The following is an 18,886-nucleotide window of genomic DNA, read 5'->3' as shown; positions in this document are numbered from 1 at the left end:
TTTGAAGCATTTTGTTGTTGTACTACCAACACAAGTATACAAATCATTTATCCTGAGACTCAATTACCTCACCTAAAAAATTAGGACAAGAACTAGTTGCTCTCTACGAGTTCTGTGCTCAGATTGTATAAATTAGAGTGCAGAGCTCAAGGATAAGTTGAAGCTCAGGTAAGAGTACATAGGGAGAGCATACAGAACACAAAAATGAGAAGAAGGAATAGTTCAGATATTGGGATTAGCGATCTTTACCAAGTAGACAGAAGGGAAAAATGAAACAAAACAGGAAAAGGCACATAGAAAAGAAGAGCCCAAAGAGGCAAGGGTATAAATAATTAGAAGAGCATAGGGACCCAGATGTCCAGGGACAAGACAGTTTCAAGGGAGTGGTCAACACAGTCGTAAACTCTAAAAAAGTCACACAACACTAGCAAAGAGTCCACTGGACTTGGTGATTAGGCAACTGGACTGGTGATCCTTGGCAGAGGCATTTTAGTGGAATAGCAAGAGGCAGGAGATAAACAAGGAGATAGCTAAATTATTGTGGGTTAAATAATTAACAAATGAGTTAGTGTATAGAGCAACTAAACTATTTTTTCAAGAAGCATGGTTAGAAAAGTTATGTGAAAGAGGGCAGTAAACAAAGATGCACAATTATATGTGTATGGCACATATTTAATTTTAGAGACCTAATAAGCCTTGCTCTTTTCATGTTAGAGGTTAGTTTTGATTTTGTTTTAAAGTAGAGATTGGATTAGATCCGCAGACCAGTCTAACACTGTGCTGTTCAAAATGGTAGCCACTAGCCACATGTGGTTATTTAATACTGCAAATGTGGTTAACCCAAAGGCAGATGTATTGTACATATAAAATATCCATCAGATTTTGAAGATTTGGTATGAAAAAAAGAATTTAAAATATCTTAGTAATTTCATATTAATTATGTACTGCAATGATAATATTGTGGATACACTGGGCTAAACAGAATCTACTGTTAACACTAATTTCAACTATTTCCTTTTACTTTTTATAAATGAGGCTACTAGAAAATTTTAAATTACATATGTGGTTCATATTATGTTTATTAGATGGCATCAACAGTCTAGCCAGTATCTGCAATCCTGTTTCCTCTACATTTTCTTATCTATATATCCTAGTAAGCCAAAATGTCATTCTTGGGACCATAAAATCTATAAGATAGTATATCAAGATTTGCCATTTTTTGTTTACTTTCCCTTAATTATAAGTGATTACTAAGAAAATAGAAGCTTAATATATAAAGCATAAATAACTCAGATATCCTGATTCTTTAAATATAACAATATGTATAAACACTTAAAATTATTTTAAAATATCACTTGAGATATAATAAACACATAACATTATATTAGTTTCAAGTGTATAACGATGATTTGATTTTTAATAGTATGTAAGTTTTCAAATTTTACCTGTTTTAATTAACATTTTAAATTAAGCAAACATGTTAAACAAGAGGGCTTCTAGTGTCAATTAAAATAAGTCATAAAATGAAATCACTAAATATCTGTTACCTCAATCTAAGGATCAAGAAATTTATTCCTGCATTTTTCCACAAGGCAGAATGTAGTAGAGAAGCCTGTTCTTTACATGTTAAATTCATTCATATTTTGTTAGTAAATATACACAGACCTATTATGTATCAACAATTATTGGAATAATGTACTCCTACAGTAAAACTATAATTATGTATTATACAGGCATAATAATGAGAATGAAAATGAAATGCAACAATAAAATTATTTGAAGGTGTAAATGACTGAGTCATTATATTGCATCTATTTAATAATCTAACTGATAAAACTGAAGTTTACCCCTCAAATAAATAACAGCAAAACCACTAACCTTCTGCTTATCTAAGATCTTCATGGCATAATACTGTTCAGTGGCTTTGTGTTTCACCAACATAACTCTTCCAAATGAACCTGTTCCAAGGGTTTTTTTCCTTTCAAAATCTTCCAGGCCGGCATTATTCTACATATACATAAAAAATAAAATAAACTTTAAAATTAGAAATTCTCATAAGAAGACTATAATAATGATAATAGATTTAGTGATAATCAGAATAGATAATTTAATTTATAAACATGCATTTAAAAATAATACAAAAGACTGAGATTCCAAGCTATTGGTTTTATTTTTCCTTTTGAATAAGGAAAGATTTGATATTTGAGAAGAGAATTGCAAAACAAAGCATAATAGTAATGGGAGGAAATAAGAGCCTCAGCTGAAATATTAAAGGTCATATTTCAATATATATTCCTAGCATTGGGATTTTAACAGATTATTTTCATATTTCAATAATTACAAACTGACTAGAGGATACTGACAAAGATAATCATGAAAGCTATACAATCTTAGTGCATTTGCAAATAATTGGAATGAATACATAAGCTGAGGTATCAGAGCTCTTTCACTAGTTACCTCTGAAGAAAGCACCATGTAACTTCATTTCTGTCTTTAAAAGAGCTCACAGAACTAGAGAATAACAGCATGAGTGATTCTAATAGCTGTCTCTCTGATGTTATAATAACCCAGTATTACCTAAAACAGTAACAATAAGGAAAGAGAGGTCTTCATTCCCACAAAGATAACCGAGAGTCAGAGTCCCAGAACAATAATCAGCCTCTTTTTACTCCTTGAATAGAAGCTTTGTTACAAGCAAACATCTTTGTTTGCCTTTGACTACAGCACAGAAGCAAAGAACTGGAAGCATCAATCTATTGAATTTGTTGCTGCCACAACAAAATAAAAAATTACTAGGAACAAATTATGTGCTAAATAGCAGTAGTAGTAATTGCTGACCCATTTGTTTAATTGATTTTCATTACAAAGCTCTCCATAAAAATCTTAGAAAAATTATTTCCAGTTTGTACAGTGTTTAGCTTGAAAAAAAAGTGAAATATAATTCTGTGTAAGTGTGGAATCCGTATAGCTACTGAAGTTCACTGTAGTTCGATTTCATGTCTATTGAAAATCAAACCTTGCCTTTGGAAACACAGTGTAGCTTCTTGCTGAATCACAGAGAGCAAGCAACTCTAAGTTTCTATTTATAAAACCTATATTCATCATCTTTTAATTTCAGATTCCCCCAAATTTTCAATTGCTATGAGATTCTATATCAATGTAAAGGAAAAAGGCATAATTATTATTGAATTATTTAAATTTATGAATTAATGTTTAATTTTTGGTTTTATCAACATAGATGGATTGAAACGTTTAATATAGTTCCCCACTAAATAATGAAAATAAACTTCATTAGTAGACCACAGAACATCTTTTTTTGCTAGTCATTGTTTTTCATACAAATATGCCATCTTCCTCGTCTCCCTTAATGTTTCATGTTAGATAATGTCTATCACTTGAGTGATTGTGCTCTAAATTATGTCATGCTATAAATCTTGATAATGAAGGAATTTTTATAAATAACATTTAAATAACATTTATTTAAATAACTATTTCTTTAGTGAAAATATATAGAAGTAAAAGATATTTGTGCTATGAAAAAGGTTTTCAAAATTTAATCTACTATTAAAGTTTGTTAATTATTTATAACTTCAAAAGGAGATTTTTACAAGTACCAATGACTTTTTATACACAGTTTTCAGACTTTAGTTTAAGCTCTAAAGTACTTAAATTATATTAACACTTACCTCATCAAAATGGTTATGAAAGGATCTCTGTGTTTGGTATGTTATCAACAGCCAAGTGTGTGTGATTACGAATTTGAAACTACACAATAGGATCCCTATTGTTGCAATTAATAACAATAATAAATATGCTAACATAGGCACAAATCAAAACTATTATATTAGAAAATATCAAGAGTTTGTAACAGTTGTAATTAGTGTCAAAATTTATAATCAGGCATTATAATGGAAATTAGTTCCTTTTTCAATTTCCATATACAGTTATTAATTAATAAAGCAATGTTATGGCAAAAATTCCCATGTTAACCCTACATTTATTAATACTACTTGAAAATTAAAGTTTTGGAAGGTAGTAAGTTATTTAGGCAAGAATCATGATTTTACTTAACACAGGATTTTTAAATCATAGATAATTTTAAATATTCCTTACCTGAGCAGGATTTTCCCATTTTCTTAAGAAGTCTTCTTTGGCTTTGGCTAGAAACTCTTTCACTAAAAAAAAAAAAAAAAAAAAAATTAAAAAGTTGTCTTGTGACAATATTGATATTACATATAACTATACATGCTTTAATAACAGTCTAATGACAACTATAGTTGCCATAAAACATGTATTTACAACCATGGTGTGCTAGAGAAGTATTCAGTTTCTCTAAACAGGAAGCAAACATTTTCTCAAACTTCTAAAATTCCCTAATATCTTCCTATATGGGTCACTTTGATAATTTTAAATCAATAAAAATACTGTTCCTGAAAACATACCCAAAAGTAATATAAAAAGGTTAGAACAATTAGAACAAAATATTCATTATAAATAAACCATCAATGATGGTTTAAAGGCACAACAGAGCCTTAAAGATAAGAACTGAAAACATCCGGAGAATGCGAACTTGTTGATTTGTGGAGTTCCAGAGGTAATTGATTTTGACAAAGGGTTATTTCCAGGTATAAGAATAAAAATTTATGTTATTAGATTTGTGTTTTCTCTACCACAGACTAACACATAAAGAATACTGACAAAGACTTAAAAACAACAGAACAAAACTCCACAAAACAAACAAACAAAAAAACCCCAAAAGAGCTTAAATATATCATTCTAAATTTGGAGCAGAAAAATGTCTGACTGACTAATTTCAAATGTACATTGAAGTAAAGCAATTCAAAACCAGATGTCTATGTAGTGATTAGTAATAGCTACATTATTTTATAGAACTGTGGTTTGAAGTTTTAGATTTGTTAAATGACGAATCATTTTAAAAGATTCTCTTTTTCATTGGCTTTCCACAAAGTTATTAACAATGATTTGTTACAAACAACTTCAGGTGTTTAAAAACACATAATAGAAAATTAATTCCAGAAAGATAAAATGGCATAAGCAATATGTATTAGTTCTCAGTTAGCTATGCGAGCAAAACCTGAGTATAAAATAAACAATTATTACGTCTTTTGTTCAGTTACCAATATTTCTCTGATACATAAATCTATAAATAAAGAATAAAATTACATAAAATAGTATTTAAATAATGTTCAAATAGTAAAAGGTAATACAGATGAACACAGAGAGGCAAACTGGCATTAATTTCAGATGTACTAATAGTGATGATGATGATAGTGGCGGGTGACGATGATAATGAAAAGATTCGATTAAAAGTGAAAGTGAGGGGCTCAAAAATTCTTTACTATGATCATCTAATAAGGTAGCAATATTAAAGTGAGGCATTTTAAGATATACAAAATTATTCCCCTTTACGTTTTGCAAAACACTGCTTACTAGAAAAAGGTTATCGGCATTCTAAATCTTTGAGGTTTCAGAATGGTGGTGACGGGCACCAAGAACAGACATAATTTTACTACTTTATATAAACTGTCATTTGTATTTTGCTGTTAAAATATTCTCAGAATACCTATTTCAGAAGGTTTGAGAAAAATAATTTTTAAAATTAGAATTTTCTCATAGTATGGAAGTTTTATCCACCAAAACAATGAATCAAATAATTGTACGTAATTATGCAAAATGATTTAATTTCTACTGGGGGGGTGGTTTTGGGAGTGGAAAATTCTTACATTTTCTTTGAGTTTAGGATGGTTTAAGTCATCCTGTTTCTAAATGTTAATGTACTTGTTACAACTGGTTTTATAAGTAAGATTTTTTTGGTCATGGAGCAGACATATCTGCATATGGCACTGACATGGAAATAACACCTATAAAGTAAATGAAAAACTCAATTTATTGCTAAATGCAACTGTGGCTTTTAAGAAACAACATGTAATTTCCAAATTATACCACTGATTTTTTTTGAAAAAATATTTTTAGTTATCTTCTATTTATAGAACTTGCATATCAAGTTGCAGTATAAACTCTCCAGATGCCTGTTGGAGTGTGGATAATTTGGAGACAAAGAAGAGAATCAAAGCTAAAAAAATAAAATAAAATCCCTAACATCTTCTTCTCCTGTCACTTCCAGATAAATAAATCTAGAGTTAAGAAAATGTAACTGGTCAAAGGAAGAAGAGGCAATATTTGCCACTGATGTAAGCTGAAGGAAAATTTCCTTTTCCCTGCTTGGTGAATGAGCTAGAGGAAACATTTCAGGTACTACTTAATTTTATTCACTAGCAGAGTATTTGGGAAATTTGACATATTCTCTACTTATCAATATTCTCATCAATATTATAAGTTTACTGTTAAGTAGCACTGTAGAAAGTAAATAACAGTTCTCTTTTAGTCTTGTATAAAGTTACCTAAAATGGGTATGAATCAAATATATTAAATTTTTTGAATTGTTTCAATATTAGATTTCTTTCTAGATTAAAGGATAAGCATTAATTATAATGTCATTAAGGAGTTCCACAAAAAAAACCCTGTTCTTGAAGCACTTTTTGTCACATAAGTATATGTCAATACATGAAATCTCTAGTTTATAGGTGTATCATTTACATGGAAAGATGAACAAAGTTAACTTGTTGCAAAAATATATATCTTATATAGACAGACACCAAAAATAAAATATTTCACCACTGCTGGATTCAGAATAACTAAAACAATAGGCAGTCCAGAACCACATGTATTTGCTTTGAATTTTATTATTTTTAGACAGTAGTGAATTTAACTTTCTAAATGCTTTTCTACAGTTAGTTTTAATATTTATACCCACTGACATAACATGTTGGCAGCTAATTAATAAAATAAGTGGTGGGAGAGACAGCAAGATTCAAACACTACAACATATTTAATCCTGCTTTCCCTATAAAGTATATATTAAAAGTTCTTTTTGTTTGTTTGTTTTCTTGTTATGTTCTAAAATATAAGCTATATCTATACTTTAGCTTTATACCAATGTGATATCCTACAAGAACTGTAGGCTTTGGAACTTTGTATATCTGAATTAAAATGATGACTCTCATACTTCTTAGCTACACAGTCATGGTACCTATCTACAAAGCATCTAATAATGATTAGTAAAAAGTATCTTACAGAAGGAGTTTTCTGCAAATATATTTTGTTTTGTATTGATTAATAATGGAGCAAACTAGGTACTAGAACATGAGGACACACCACACATCAACACAATTTCTTCTCAGAAGTGCATATTTCAACTATATTTATTTCCCCAATAAACTTGTTTTCTCTCCATTTTGTATTATTTAAAGAGTCTATCACACTGCATCCTAAAGAAATTAGCCTACCAAAGGAATCTGTGTTCACTCAAGGTTGGTTTGTGTGCACGTTTACCCACCACATTCACAGATGAAGCACGTAGAAACAAAGTGCCAATGTTTATGTATTTCCACACATACATTAAAACACTTAATTCTGATCACCCTCAAAATATTTTTCAGTATGTTTATACATAGAACACAGTATAAAAATTAGATTACAAAGTTCATTTTAAACATTAGGAAAATTTATTAAAATTCAAGTATGACACATCTTTATTCCACATTATTCAGATATATCTACAATGATTAAGAATGCTTTATTAATTACATTTTGTAAATTAATTTGTTAAGTATTTTCGAGTTCTGTGCTAAATAAACATTACTGCTTATTATAAAAAGAGCATGTTGTTAGTTATTGTATGCCATTATCCAGTGCTTAAAAGAGATTTTCATTCATGTTTTGTAAGAAGAGTTTACAAATTATTACTATACAGATTACAACTACTCCAGATGTTGAGTTCTCCAGTCTCTTTGTAATGAGATAAATGTCACCTCCATCTTTTACACCTCTTTATAATAAAAGCATGACATTATTTAACTTTTATAATGGATGTCAGAAAAGTAGAAGGGACACAAACAGAAAATAGAACAAAATAGAATATAAACTTCCTAGGATAAAAAAATACTCATTTAAATATCAGCTGTTTTATTCAAAATTTATAATAATATATTTTCTTTAAAAAAACCACTCATTAACTTAGGTTATCTAAATTAAGTGGTGTGTATTCATCTGTCTTCTGCTACACTGTACAACTCCCACTGCTTAACAGCGCTGTATTTGTTGTTTCTAAAATACCACTCAAGAAACTGTAATATAAATCATTTTTATAGCTAAAACTTAACATAAAACTAAAGAAACCATTTCTTTCATTAACTAAAATGTATCAACTCAATACACTTCATAAAAATATAAATTTATGAGGAGCATAACCTGTAAACAAAAAAATAAAAAGCTTAAAAGGTTTTGTTTGTTTTTTAATTAAAAAGTAGTTAGGTGCCTACCAGATACTTCTGAAGAGGAGCAAGCTTGTATCCAAAAAAATAAATTAAACAATGATTAAATGACACTCATAAAAACAACATAGTAGTATGAAATCACCTATACACATTTCCAGAGAATATTATATACAGAAATAAAACAATAATTTAGAAACTCAATTATCTGACTGAACATATTTAGATAGGACATTTTAATTAAATGGTAAAGAAATAAAGTCAATAATTACTGTTTTGTGCCCAAATTGATACCATTCTAATTCTTAAAACTACTAACAAAACCTTTAACGTCTCATGCTAATAGTGCTAATATTATTAAGTTGCATATATTGAAATACACATCCCATAACTATTACAATACCATCTCTGGCCTTTTGTTATTTATTCAAAACTCTACTGCAAAAATAGACTGAATTGTAACATTTTTATTGTTCTTCAGAAAGACATTAGTGTCTTTCAGGCATTTTATTTCCTTGGTGCTGGTTTAACAATCTTTTCATCATTTAATGAGTACTGTTTAGTGGTGCCAGAAACTGATCTGGATTCTGGGAACGCTACAAAGAATAAATGCATCTCTATTATGTAAGGAGATGAGAAGCTGATGGGGAAATAGAACAATTATATTGGAATGTGACAAGGACAACTAAGAAAATTATAAGGTGCTATGCAAGCTTGAAAGAGGAAAATCTTGGGTGGTAAAGGTAAGGCATAATAGAGAACACAGCTTGAAGGATAGAGTTCCTTTGGCATATGAGTTGCCGAAGAAGACACTCCAAGCTGGGAGGATCTTGTATAAAAGGCATGGAGAAAATGGCCCCTGACTTACAATAGCTGCAGCACAGGGTGTAAGTGTACAGCTGCAGGGGAGTGAAGTGTAAAGGCAAGCAGGTGCCCTACCATGGAGGTAACTGTTTGCCATGGTGATGGTTGTCAATGCGTGAGAAGGAACGGGAGTAAATAGGCTTTATTTCTTCTGGGAGATAGGAGGCAAGATCACTTGCTAAGGAATAGGGGAGCCAGAGTAAGGAGGGGTAACGGGGGGTTTAGTGGTCTGAATATTTTAAACTTTGATGAGTATCTATGTAGTGAATAAGGGAAGGAACTATTTTTTAAAATATTTCTATTAGAAAGTGCAGGTATTAGGTAATAAAGCAATTATGTTTCTTAATAGTATCTTTTTTTGTACTCATAGTTTAAAATTTTTTACTGAACAGACTATAATTCATGGGCTCCCTAATCACTTCATAATTATTTTCATCTTTTACCTTAATAAAAGCATTATTCTACTTAAAAGTTATTTAGTGTACGTCAGAAAGCACAAAACAGGATGGAAACTGAGATAAATTCTATATAAAAATAACAAATTCTAACAATAAAGAACAGTAAAATCCCTTCCAAAACTTCTGCAAAGTGAAAATCTAGCAGAGTGTAAAATTGTCTTTTGCCTCCCTTACTTCAAACACCCACCTCTGTAGAGCACTGTATTTATTATTTCTAAGAATACCCTCCAAACACATGCTATACTACGAGTATTTTCAGTAAACTAAATGTAAAACATTCTAATTGCCATAAAATTCCTCATAAACTCAACTTATAGCAATCAAAGTAACAATTATTTTGTAAAAGGTGGTTTCCTACCAGATGCTTCTGACGATTTGTGTGCTTGAGCAAAAAGAACAAATTGAACAGATAAATAACACATACAGTAACAGACCCAAAAGTTATCTACCCATATATGTACATTAATACATCTACACATAGAAACAGAATGAAAAATACTTGAGCATACAAATTCAAAAGTGTTTTATACAAGGATTACAACACATTCTTTGGAGAAAAAATATATATATATCATATCCCATCCCAATATTCTGAAGAGTAATTGTGTTCACTTTGCTGAAGGCACATTTTATTTGCTTCACCATATTCAAACATGTTCAGTCATAGCCTTAAAAATGATAGTGGGTACAAAAAAACTTTACTGCAAACGAATCTGTACAGTTCAGTGGATGGGACCATAACTACTTTTGTTTTTTAAGATATCAATTAGTCATGCACAAAGTTGAACATGAGTTTGAAAATTAAGTAGGTAAAAAAAGCTAAATTTCCTATTGTGATATTTTCTTTTTCTTTCCTCCATTTATGCTTTTTTTCATTAATTCTTTATCAAGCCTTAATTATAAGTGAACAATATAATTGACTAACTTTTACTAAACTGTAAAAATATATAAAAACTTTTGGTGAAACATATATTAAAATGATCACATTATCAAAAAAAAAAACACATTAATGTGACTAGTATCTACATGGACAGATGGATATACAGTATTCCCTCACTTATCACGGGTATTACATTCCAGACCCCTCAGCAAAGTAGGAACCTTACATTTATTCTACACTCGTAAACCTACGTAACTTTAACAACATACATATACAGTACCGCAAAATCCCGCGATATAGCAAAAAATCCGTGATAAATAATTAAATATAATATTTTTTAAAATTCCGCGATACAGTGAGGCCGCGATAAGTGAACTGCGATATAGCGAGGGACTACTGTACTATGAAGCCACAGTGTACTATTCACAACTAATGACATGTGCATGGTTTCTCTCCCAATTTGCTCTCTGTTAGAGATGCTGTGGATTTTCTAGGCCATCCAAGCCATGTTTGGTTGGAGACATTCCCTATAGGATTTGGTAATAAAACTTAAAACTAAATTTGTAGTCATAAAACTAATGACCCAGACAACCTTTGAAATTTTCTTTTAAATGCATTTTACTTCCTTAATTGTTCACTGAGGCTTTTTCTCAGAAGAATATTACATCTACCACATCATGTGCTAAAGATTTTCCATTTGATTCTAAATTCAAATATTTAGTCTTGTTGACAGGATAGAACTAGGAATGGATCCTACATGATAGGGTACACACGTGTTCAACTTACCTAGATAGTAATAAGTAGACGAATATATGGTTATGCCAGTTTTTATCGCCACCACATCCTTGATTCTTCATATGCTCACCAAATGTCAGACTTTCTCATTTTTGCTAATCTAATGAGTATTAAGCCATATCTTCCTGTTAAAGATAGGTATATATCTTTTATAATTTTATAATTTTCCCATAAAGGTACCCCTTTATAGATTTACACATAGGTTTTTAGAGCTTTGTTGATACTGTGAAAGGGGCATTTTAAAAAATTACTGTTTCTGTTTGTTGCTAATGCATAGCACATTGTTGATGTTTATGTGCTGATCTTGTATCTGGCAACCTTGCCAGATTCCAATATTAATTTTGAAATAGCATTTGTACATTCTCTTGAATTTTCTATATAGAAAATTATATATCACTTGTAAATAAAGACAATTTTGTTCATTCCAATCTTTTTCTTGTCTTAGTGTGCAGGTTATGGCTAACACTTTAGATACAATGAGCATTGTTTTCCTATTTTTAACTTCAAGAGAAAATGTTTCTAATTTTCTTTTTCCACACTTGCCTTGTAAAGCTGTACTACACTCAAATAAATTTAAGACCATCTTCTCTTTTCAATTTTTGGAAGATTTTGTACAATATTGTAATTTTTGTTATTTGAATATTTCCTAGAACTTGACTGTAAAATGTCCAGTCCTAATTTTAATAAGTTTTGAATAAGGCTTTTAACTAATTAAATCTTAAGTAGGTTTAGTACTAGTCAGTTATTTTAAGTCTTTTCCATGAAGTAACTTTTGGGTCTCATGTATCTTCTTTATTTCCCATTCTGCTGATTTTTGTTCATGTCTTCATTAGTTTTATTTTTCTTTTGGTTAACCATGTTATGCTTTCTATAATTTGTTTACTTGAATAGTTACATCATGAATATCTTTCTCCTTTCTTAATATAAGCATTAAAAACTTATCACTAAATCCACTTTTGCTGCACCCCCAAAATTTTGATGCATAGTTGAATTTTAAATTTATACTGAGTTAATCCATGACCTGTGAGTTATTTGGACTTTTAAAATCTTCAGATATAACATTTTGTGTTTAATTTGTCTTATTTTTCATTAAACTTAATTGCTTTGTGGTCAGACACCACAGCCTATATATGAATTCTTTAAAATATTTTGACTTTTTTAGTTGTATTATCAATTTTGTAAGTGTTCTATATATTTCTGTATATTCTCCAATTACTGGATTACATATATATCTTATATATTTATAATTTATCCTTCTAAGTGGGTTGATTTTATTATATAGTTTGAGGTTCTGGTAAAGGTGCATACAATTTTTTCTCTTAATTTATATTTCTATTTGATGTGATTATTAATTTTAAATGGAAGCCTGTGTTTGACAAATGTACTCTATGATATTCTTGGGAGGGTCTAATCCTGTTGTACCTGCTGAATATCATTTATAGATTTGTGTGTGTGTGTGTGTGTGTGTGTGTGTGTGTATGTGTGTGTTGATTTTGGATTGTGAACTCAAAGTTCAGTGGGGCTTTACCTGAGAAAACTGCAGGGCTTGATCAGATGTTTTGTATTAACTTCTGCCTAGCATCCCGTTACAATGGTGTAATTTATCTCAGCGATTTTCAACCAGTGTGCCATGAAACACTGGTGTGTCATAAGAATTTTTAAAATATGCAATACCTGACTATTTAGTCAGGGGCACTGACCTCTTTTCCCTGAGACTGTCAAATAAAAAAGTGACAACAGCCAACACAACAATAGCTGTCCAGTGTGAATGAATCAAAATTATACCCTTTTTTTTTGGTCAAGATTGGCAAAAAATAGAATATATTTTTCGATGTGCTGCAGAATTTTAGTAATTAGTTTACGTGTGCCATGAGATGAGAAGGTTGAAAATTGATGTTTTATCTTACTGGTGATTCTAGACATATGATTAATACAGATTAAAACCTGAAATGTACTAGAGAAGAGGCAATCAATTCCAATCTCTCAGGAGAGGCCTCCCACACCATGAATGCATACCCCTCCCGTGTCCCTAAGAATTCAAGTCAAGAAATACAAGCATCCTTATTTTCTCCCTGTGTCAGTGGAGAGGTTTTAATTTCTAATCTATTCTCTCACTGAAGCTGTAATTCTTCGAGGATCTTGGCTTTATATAGGGGTCTAAGGAATCCCATGTTGCATGGATCAAAGACATTGTATTCTGACTCTGTGAGGCCATTTAAAACCAAAGCCCTTTGGTTACCAAGGTATGAAAATCTCTTTGTAGTAGTCAAAGTATGCTCCCTCTTACAGTTCTGGTTTTCACTTACTATTTCACTTTTGGCACACTGGGGGTTTATATTGTATTCTTGTAAGTTCAGGCATTCATTTAAAGAGATGCTTGCTATATTTTATTCTGTATTTCCAGGTGCTGTTGAATCCTCATTAATTTTTGCTCTAAAAGAATTTTCAACTATCTAGTCTCCAATTTTTGAATTTCTTTTTCTCTTTTCCCTCACCCAAGGGTATGTTTATTGATATTTTTTTTTTTAGAAAAAGAGGAAGGGAGAGAGAGAGAAACATTGATGAGTTAGTTGCCTCTCGCACGCGCCCCGATGGGGGATTGCACCTACAACTTAGATATGTTCCCTGACTGGAAATTGAACCTGCAACCTTTTTTTTTCTTTTTCATTTTTTTGGTGTATAGGACAATGCTCCAACCAACAGAGCCACTTGGTCAGGGCTGTATTTCTTTTTCTTTATAAGACAAGCTTTGTGTTAAGTGTAAGATGCAAAGATACCTGAATGTTTGTGAAATTCACTTTATTTATCCTTGAAGTTCAAAACTTGCATCAGGATATATTCAGCTGTTGGTTTATTTTTGTTAATATTTGTCAAACACAATGAGCTCTTTCAATCTATTGATTCAGGTTTTCCTTCAATTAAGTTTTTCTGAATCATATACATATATTTTATTATTGCTTCTGTTCTACTAGTCATTTTCTGTTCTTTGGGAATGCTATCCATTCCATTTGTAGAGTCTCCTACTTTTATTTTACATGATTTTCACCTCATAATTTCTATTTTGTCCATTTTCCCCACATTCTTGTAGGTTTTGTCAAGCTGGTTCTTCACATCATTTCCTCCCATGCAGTGATTATTTCAATCTTTACTTCCTCTAATACAGCTTTATAGTCTCCAAATGCTACGTTCATTTTCCTATAACGTTACCTTATGTCATTATTGCTTCCTTTCTATTGCTACCTCTTAACCAGCTCTCTTTTCATTCTAGGCACTTGTGTTATTTTTCATGTCTTATTTAAAAATCTCCATGTTCACTTGAAATTTTTAAGAATTCAACAGAGATGTTAGCTATAATTTCTTATTTTTAAACCCTCCCCCACAAATATTTACTAAATATAACTTCCGCTCTCTTCCAATGAAGGCTGTGATTTTATCCTTTAATGACGCACATGTTGTTGCTTTTGTTTATTCATTCATAAACAACGAGAAGCCTTTCAAAACTTTAAAATGCACCCCCCAGTAAGGTGAATCTTCTCATCTATTAGAGTGTGTTAGAATCGATTTTTCAGATCTTTTAGTTAATACATATTTACATTATCAGTTAAATAATCGGGTGACTTTCCAAAATAGGAATGAAGCCAGGACTACAGGATCGCTTACTAGTAGTGACACTCACCACTTCAGGGAAGAGCCCTCTCTCATCTGAAAGAAAGCCATTTTTTCAACTTGGACTAGCCTATCAAATTTTTTGTTGTCCCACTGTAACTATTTTAAATGAAAGTAATCAGCATATTGGCTCTGCCACTTATCTTCCTAACAGTCTTTCTTATAAGCCTCATCCCTTCAAGTTAGTGAAGGTGAAAACTACTGTTTATTTCTTTTTCCATGAAGCAAGCTGCTCAAAGTAAAACTCTTAGCTAAACTTTGGTGTCTGATTGTCAATCTGATACTGTACATTTCTGGGCAAGTATCCTTCTTTAATTTTAGAACTGAAACACTGTTTCTCATTTTCCCAGTTTTGTGTTCTTTCATATTCAATCAATACCTAAACATTTAATTAAGTGCTTGTGCTCAAGTCTGTGACTGTTCTGTAATTCATAAAGCTTAATGCCTATTTTTGAAATTTACCCTCAACTACAGGTGAACCAATAGGAGTACTCATCTGGAATGTTGATATAATGATGTTAATTATGCTCCAATAAGCATCATAAACCAAAAAGAAGTTAAAAATTAAAAATGGCTGATATTTTTCATTGGTAATATTAATAAAAGTGTTCAAATATGTAAAAATGAATAAAATTTAGTTATTCATTTATTCTATAAGAATTTATGTGTTTATGACTATGTTTGAGGGACTGGGGTAGCTACTGGAAACATACAGTTTCCTTAAGTCAAGGAGTACATGGCACGCCTTGACTTAAGGAGTTCAAAGGTTGGAGAGTGGAAACTGACATGCTAATATATCACTTCACTATAACACAAACAAGTGTTGTAGTTTATAAGCTTGCTGTGGGAGTTTAGGGGGATACAGTTCAATGACAGAGGCACTAAAAAGCATACGTGGTTTTCAGAACTTTTATGATGTGACATAGTATAGGAAGGTGGCAAGGAATAGTATGCAGGATAGTATAGCTATATCAGAATTTTATACCAGATGCAAATAAAGCCAGAAAGGTAGGTCATTGATCTTATATGGCCTACTAAGAAGTTTTACCTTTATCTGAGAGACAATAGGAGTAGCTAAAGTTTCCTGTTGGGTTAAGAAATGGGTATATTTACATTTTATAAATGGCAGCATGGAAAATGGTCTGAAGGCTGTAAAACTAAAAGCCGAGAGGCAGTGAAGCAGGTACTGCAATAGGGCTGAGAAGATGCATGATGCCGGATCAGAAAGCATCCTCAGTGTCGAGACTGGGGAAACAGGGACTTCTGAGACATTTCTGACAGAGACTCAATAGAAATTAATGACTGTGTGTATGTTGGGGGTAAGAAACAAGTTAGGAATGACCATGGGGCTTCTTTTTTAAGTCCCTGCCAGGGCAGTGGGATCATTAACAAAAATTAGAATCAATGAAAAAGGAGATTTGGGATGAAAAGAGAGAATTCACTTTTGAACTTGATGTTCAGGTAACGAATGAAGATGTGAGCATGGATGAAATCATTCAGAAAGAATGTAGCATTAAAAGAGGGACAAAGATTCCGAAGAAAACTAACACTTAAAAGGCAGGAAGAAGAAAAAGAAATAGCTCTTTAAATAAAAGAGTATCACATGCACATAAATACCACATGTATAGCTATAAACTTAATATCTACTTATTTTTACAAATAGAACAACACTCCATATGTAATGTTCCACATTTTGAAATAGCTAAACATTTAACCACTTATAACATGAGTAAAAATTGAACAATCCTGAAAAAGCCAGAACATCTATCTGTGATTACTCTGATTTCTGTGGTAGAAAAGACTTTAAAGGCATGCCAGTATGATCAAGTATATCAAATATGATTTGACTAATCTACAGCTTTCTTGAAAGAAAATAAAGCAACAATTTTCTTCAGCTAAAATCAATACTTCCAATTGTAAAATCTCTGCAACACCACAGCGATTACTTAAAGATTCTGTTATATACTGAACTTTAAAAAGAGAAAATATGTATTGACCAGATTCAGAGAAAGCTAATATTTTAAGTATGATTACTGGGTATATTCAGTTTTGATATTCATAGAAATCCTAAGAAATGTTAACGTGCTGACTTTGTAATATTAACCCAAATTTAAAACACTAGATGAGAAATATTTATCTACTAACAAGATAATAATAATAACAATTCTTAATATCTTATATGTAAAAATGTTCTTTTAATGACTAATATCATTCCACAAACAAACATTTAACAGTGTAAATGTGGTTTATGTTATACTGTAGAAGGATAAAAAGTATTTATTGGCAATAATGAGGTAATCTTCACAGTTACGGAAGAAAGGTTCATCTATTTTGAATTCTATCATTATACAGCAAAAATTCAACTCACTCAGGTTCTGAATTCCAATTCCAAATCTTTTAAGTGTAAATTATAGATTGTCATAAGAAAAACCATATAACACTTCTTTTAAAAATCTGATTCAAAGGTTAACTTATCAATATTCTCTTTTTTAGTTAAGCAAAAGGATACTAATGAGTTATGCTCTAAGCAAATATTTCTCACACTAACAACAGGATATCTATTTTTAGCTGCAGGTTTGGCTTAAAGTGAATAGCTTTCACCCCATGATAAACTGCAGTATATACTACAGTATATTTTCTGAAAAAACATTTTTGGAATAGTTATAAAAACAAAAATGAAACCAATTAATACAAGAGTACTTATTCTAATAAATTATTTCCCCCCAAACTATTATTTCTGAACAATTTAACAAAGCCTCCAAAACCAAAATATACATATTTATTTCATTAAATCTCTATTTCTCAATGAATTTTACATAAAAACAACCAAGAAGTCAATAAAATTTTGGCAACATCTTATTCAAATTAGTATTTTTTACATAATCAAAAGAAGCCAACAGAAATTAATATTAGAATGACATAGCTAATAAAAAGAAAGTTTATCTTCGGGATCATATACAAAAACATTCCTCATCCTGGTGGGTCTTTCACTCACTAATTTATAACACAATAACAACAGTACCTAATAAGTATAACAAATCAAACCTAAAAAAATATGTACTGATTTCTGGCATTGACTATTAAAAATATTAATTGTTCACCAGTTCTTAATGGATTTTAAAAGCAAATTAACATAATGCCTAAATGCAAAAGCATCAACAGAAAATGTAATTCACTGTAGCTCTGGCTTTACAACTGTTCCTTTAAAATGTATTTTTCCTCTTACAATTAAATATTTCTAAAAAATACATAGGTGCAGAGTCTGAGAGAGCATACTTACCACTCATGATGAAAACCAACCTTTCCAAAACATATTGCTCAAAACAACAATCCAGCAGCAAAGGGAGTTATGCTAATCTCTAGAGGTAGAAGCCTATGGTGTAAACACACACACTGGAACATGCAGCACACAGCAAATGAAAAGAGCTTTCTTTTGTTTTAAAAGAAAAGCCCCTAGAAGCAAAGCATAACTGCCCAGCACAAGATATCACTAGTAAACATCAAATTAATGCCAAAGATGTATATAACTAGATTTAATTTCTTTCAAGCTAGTTATCCTAGCCTCTTTCATATACCCCTAGAACAACTCAAAATGGCAGAGAGAAAAATATTCGAACCAGGATGTATAAGATGTGCTCAATTATATCAGCATGAGTTGTTACCACGGCAACATTAGACCAGAATTATCTGTTCACTTGTAACCAAGGAGTAGCTTTTCTAAAGCTTTAATCAACCAACGCAAATAAAATGCTTTATTATTTTAGAGCCACATGATTTTAAAATTACCACGTTTCTTAAATTTAAGCACTTGTCTACCCTTCTTACATGTTTAAAAGATATTAAAAAAGATTGCTGTTTTCTTCAAATAC

General features: G+C 31.0%; 1 protein-coding gene across 2 annotated transcripts in view; it reads right to left on the bottom strand.

The window, feature by feature from the left end:
• The window catches only part of PRKACB (protein kinase cAMP-activated catalytic subunit beta), a 111,511-nt gene that overhangs the window by 33,369 nt on the left and 59,256 nt on the right, over positions 1–18,886 (bottom strand). For both annotated transcript variants that reach the window (XM_090269672.1, XM_090269671.1), the window contains exons 2-3: positions 4,114–4,175; positions 1,879–2,007 (exon numbers count right to left, since the gene is read on the bottom strand). In XM_090269672.1, coding sequence (XP_090125798.1) covers positions 1,879–2,007; positions 4,114–4,175 — 191 coding nt within the window. The remainder of the gene's footprint in view (positions 1–1,878; positions 2,008–4,113; positions 4,176–18,886) is intronic.

Source organism: Furipterus horrens, unplaced genomic scaffold (assembly GCF_987537825.1).
Source record: "Furipterus horrens unplaced genomic scaffold, mFurHor1.1.pri manual_scaffold_3, whole genome shotgun sequence".
Taxonomy (NCBI): Eukaryota; Metazoa; Chordata; class Mammalia; order Chiroptera; family Furipteridae; genus Furipterus; species Furipterus horrens.
The sequence above is the reverse complement of the archived record's forward strand: the minus strand, read 5'-3'. Positions and strand labels throughout refer to the sequence as shown.